Source organism: Trypanosoma equiperdum (genome assembly GCF_001457755.1).
Source record: "Trypanosoma equiperdum strain OVI genome assembly, contig: ctg_1376, whole genome shotgun sequence".
Classification (NCBI taxonomy): Eukaryota; Euglenozoa; class Kinetoplastea; order Trypanosomatida; family Trypanosomatidae; genus Trypanosoma; species Trypanosoma equiperdum.
Genome location: NW_027123367.1, coordinates 637 through 4,902, shown reverse-complemented (window position 1 = coordinate 4,902; position 4,266 = coordinate 637). Strand labels below are relative to the sequence as shown.

At 46.5% G+C, this 4,266-nt stretch overlaps 2 protein-coding genes across 2 annotated transcripts; both read right to left on the bottom strand.

Moving 5' to 3' along the window:
• Nucleotides 1-1,151: 1,151 nt before the first annotated feature.
• Nucleotides 1,152-1,385, bottom strand: TEOVI_000598100 (uncharacterized protein; the record flags this gene model as incomplete). The annotated part of the gene is made up of 1 exon (XM_067221257.1): nucleotides 1,152-1,385. The coding sequence occupies one exon, from the start codon at nucleotides 1,383-1,385 to the stop codon at nucleotides 1,152-1,154; it is 234 nt and encodes a 77-aa protein (XP_067077358.1).
• Nucleotides 1,386-1,655: 270 nt separating this feature from the next.
• On the bottom strand, nucleotides 1,656-3,863 carry TEOVI_000598000 (leucine-rich repeat protein (LRRP), putative; the record flags this gene model as incomplete). The annotated part of the gene is made up of 1 exon (XM_067221256.1): nucleotides 1,656-3,863. The coding sequence occupies one exon, from the start codon at nucleotides 3,861-3,863 to the stop codon at nucleotides 1,656-1,658; it is 2,208 nt and encodes a 735-aa protein (XP_067077357.1).
• Between the last annotated feature and the right edge of the window lie 403 nt (nucleotides 3,864-4,266).

Sequence of the window (4,266 nt, the reverse complement as noted above, 5' to 3'; positions counted from 1 at the left end):
GCACAAGGTTTCAGAAGTTTAGTAAAAGGTTTCGCTCAATACTTAAAGATCCACAGAACATTTTCGCATATATGATCGCCCATCGTAGGGGGTGGTATGACTCCGTTGGGATGTAGTTTCCTCTCTCATGGTGTGAACATGGCGGATAAATGTACCATCACTATTCCATTAAGCCAAAAATGAATGGTGTTATCCCTCCTCCCGCGCATCAGACGCCATTCAGAGATGTTAGAATATTTTCCCAAACACGACACAAGGTACGTTGTGAAGTCATTACCCGAAGGGAAGCAGAGAAAGCAACAGCTCACATGATGCATAGGAGCCTTGAGATCTCCCCGTTAATTGCGATCTACTGATATGGATGGTAGTGTTGCACGCACAACATCCTGGAGTTTAAACAATACACCAAAAACACAAGTGTGAAAACACAACCCTTCGAAGGATTTAACGTCCGCACATCGAGTGGAAAAAAAAACACCGACAAAACAAAACAAAAACACTTCAGGTGAGTAAAGATCGACCGTACAGACTCTTGCGTGCCCACAAACTATGCGGCTTTTGCAGCTCACATTAGTTGTTAGTAAACTCAAATTCCCGTCTTCCACTCCAAGATGGCACAGCGAATGATGCCGCTCAAAGACTCTTGCTTTTTAAGGCAGTGGCAGCCAAACCTCAACAGTCACCGTATAGCAACGCGCATATGTCCCAAAAAAGAAATCGCAGGCGTGTACACAACTACTGAAATGGTGATACCCACCTCCAAAGAAGCAAAATTGCTTTTATGGTTCCTATGAAATCAGTCCTTGGTGTTTCAGGATTACTTTACGGGAAGCGACAGCACCCGACACAAGCACGGATCCACACGCACAAGCAAACAAACACGGTGAATCCCCCAGTACAGTGGGCTAGCTGCTGGATTCACAGTTTGATCCTAATAAAATAAAAGGAAAACTAAGCAAAGAACAAGATGGGTAAGACATCAAAGCAGGTGATAAGAGGGATATCGACAGTTCTCACACAAAATGTGGAGCCCTTCACCACACGGGGCCTGCCGAAACGGTACCGTATTTTTTAGGAAGGCCCACTCGCATAGATAAGGAAAAAAAACAAAGTATAGTGTCTTAGTATTTCCAGGCAAGTTTGGGCGCACCCTAACCGTCTGCAGCATATAAGCCACAGTTGTAAGGTTGAAAATTCAATAAGCATCTCGGATATTGCCTGGATTTTATTTGGCAGATGCCAAGTGAGGAAAAAGAAAAAGAAGGGGAAAGAAGGAACACGAGTACATCATGAGGGATGGTAACCGCCCCACCAGGAAGAACGGCACCAAAGTGAAAACGCCAGAAAAAAAGAAGTTTGACACCAGCCGACTGCTCCATCAACATATACACGCCCACTGGCACCGCAGAGATACGCCCAGCTCATACCCATGCTTTTGTAAAAAGGGGCGTTTACAAAGTCAACTGCACAACACTCCAATGATCTTTTGACATAATAAGTGAATATAAATTTAGCAACTAATGCTGGGGAAGTGGAGAAAGGGGAGATGCAGCTTGTACCAAGAGTAACACGGGAACAGGGACGCAGAGCGCCGATATGAACTGCAGAACCCCGAGTCAGCCCTAAGAAAGCACTCACTAAATTCGTACAAGTGTTTACATTTGTTTAACTACAATACCGCGTTTTTCTAACTCTTCTGCGACTCCGCGGCTAAAGTCTGCTCTACACAAATATACAAGGTACAAACGCGGAAGGCTCACTAATTCATCGATGCCTCTCCTGATATGTTTGCTTTTCTGAAGGTTTAGTTCCTCAAGTGATGAAATCCGTGAAAGAGGACTTACATCTGTTAGGTTAGCGCACGACGAAATATTAAGCGTGACGAGGCTTCTACACGTACTTAATCCTTGGAGAGAATCATCGGTTATGGAAGTGCCACTCAAGTCCAGCAGGTGAAGAACTGGTAATTGGCCGAGGGCATCCACACCATCCTTTAAGTTTCTGCATCCCGTAAATCTCAACTCCTCCAGTGTGGTTATGCTTGTCAGATGGGCAATATCAGTGAGCCCCCAGCACGACGAGAGGTCCAACCTCACCAAATTGCCACCGCGACGGATGGACCAACGAGAAAAACTCAGGTCAGCCATCCCACACCATCCCAACATTCGATTAACCACGCCCCCTCCGTAAGCGACATCACCAAGGCAGTGATCAGTAATGACTGTATTTTTTAAATCCAGGATGCGTAACTGTGGCAGTCGGCGGAGGGAACCTGCACCCCACTTCAAGTTTCCACAACAACCGAGGTCTACTTCCTCCAGTGTTTTGACACTTGAAAGGGGACTTACATCCGTGAGGTTGGCACATAAAGAAAGATTGAGCCACACCAAACTTTTGCACATTTGCAATCCATGAAGGCACTCATCTGTTACGGGAGTGCTACTCATGTTTAGCAATCGAAGTTTCGGGAGCCTTCCAAGCGCATTTACGCCTTCGATGTGACGCGCTAATGGATAGGAACCCTTCCGCATACGCACCGCTGTCTGCACTGAAGAATCCAATGATGCTACACCCCAGCATGAAGAAAGATCAAGTTCCACGAGACTTTCGATGCTGCTGATATTGTAGAGAAAACCGGATTGAAGAGGGGTGTTACTCATATTCAGTATATGAAGATTCACTAAATTTCCAAGTTTACCCACTCCTTCGGTAATACTCGTGCAACCCTTAAGATTCAACTCTTCTAGTGTTACAATATCTGATATCGGGCTTATATCTTTCACACCGCCACAGAACGAGAGGTCAAGCCTTCTCAGAAGCTTACTTTCACTAATATTCCAAAGGGATTCGTTGCTAATCGATGTGCCGCTCAAATCCAGCACTCGTAGCAACGGCAAGCAGGCAAGAACGTCCCCAGTATGCTTCAAGTTTTTACGCCACTGAATATCCAAATCCCCTAGCGATTCAAGGTTGGAAAGCCAAGCCACGCCCGATAACCCTTCGCAGGATGAAACGTAAAGCTCAGTCAGTCCCGTGCACTTGCTTAGACTGTAAACAACACGATAAGTGAGGTGCACACCCCTGAGGTCTAACCTAAATAAGCGGCTAAGTCTGTAAAGGGCACCCACTTCCTTAAGATTTTCACAGTGACTAAGGTTCAACTCCTCCAAACTGGCAATCTGAGTAAGGGGGCTAACATCTCGCAGCCGCTTGCAGGAGCTGAGGCCAAGTTGCTGCAGGGTTTGGCAGGCGCTTATAGCGTGGAGGCATTTATCATTGGCCAATGTCTCACTCAAATCCAGCGCCCTCAACCGCGGCAACCTCGCCACAGCCTCCAGACACTTGAAGTTCAACGCTCCTCGAAGGGTAAGGCTTTCCAATGTATCTACTTCCCCCACATGAAAGAAATCAGTGAGTGTCATGTTACTGTTGCGCAGCCAAAGGGTTCTCAACGAAGGGAGCTCCCGCAGCGCTTTATAATGGCTCACTTCACCATCAACGTCCACGCGCAACTCTGAAAGAAACGAATGCCCCGACAACATACCCAGGTCGCATGAGCCCGAACATTCGATAAAGTGCAGTTTGTTAAGTGATGCATAACTTCCTATGAACTCCAAATCACCGCGTTCAAGCACTATACCCCTCAGTACAAGTTCATATGTGCTGCATACCTCACCCGTATGGGGAAAGCCAGCAGGTAAAGGATGGACTTCCACCTTCGTATCGTATCCTCGACAGTTTAACACAGTCAACAATTCGGTAAGCTCTTCCGTATCAATGGGTACCATGCCATGGAAGTTAAGTCCATCCACAGTCTTACCACCACGAAGCAGAACAGGTATCTTGCCGACTACACCACCCATCCCTGTCTTTGTTCTTTTTATTTCACTGAAGGTAAATGCTACCCTATATGGAAATAAATGCTCCACCAAAAGGGGTTACAATATTAAATAAATAAAGGGAAAGAGATACGGAGCAAGTGAGTCTTCGTACGCGCAATAGCGTGGAAATGCACACCGGTGGTGGTACTGATTAACAGAGGAGGGAGACACAATCCTTCGCTGCCGTGGAACTTTAGGGACTAAATGCTCCGGAACCTGGCAGCCAACCATAGAAGCCAGCAGCGCACCAGCGGCGACTGGCCACGGCGAGAAAAAAAAACGGGATGCTCCTCCACTTTTGTGGGGAAGAAAAATCAGTAAAACGGGACTGCAAAAGCATATCAGAATCGCATAACAACACGCATTTTCAATTGCGCAACACAGA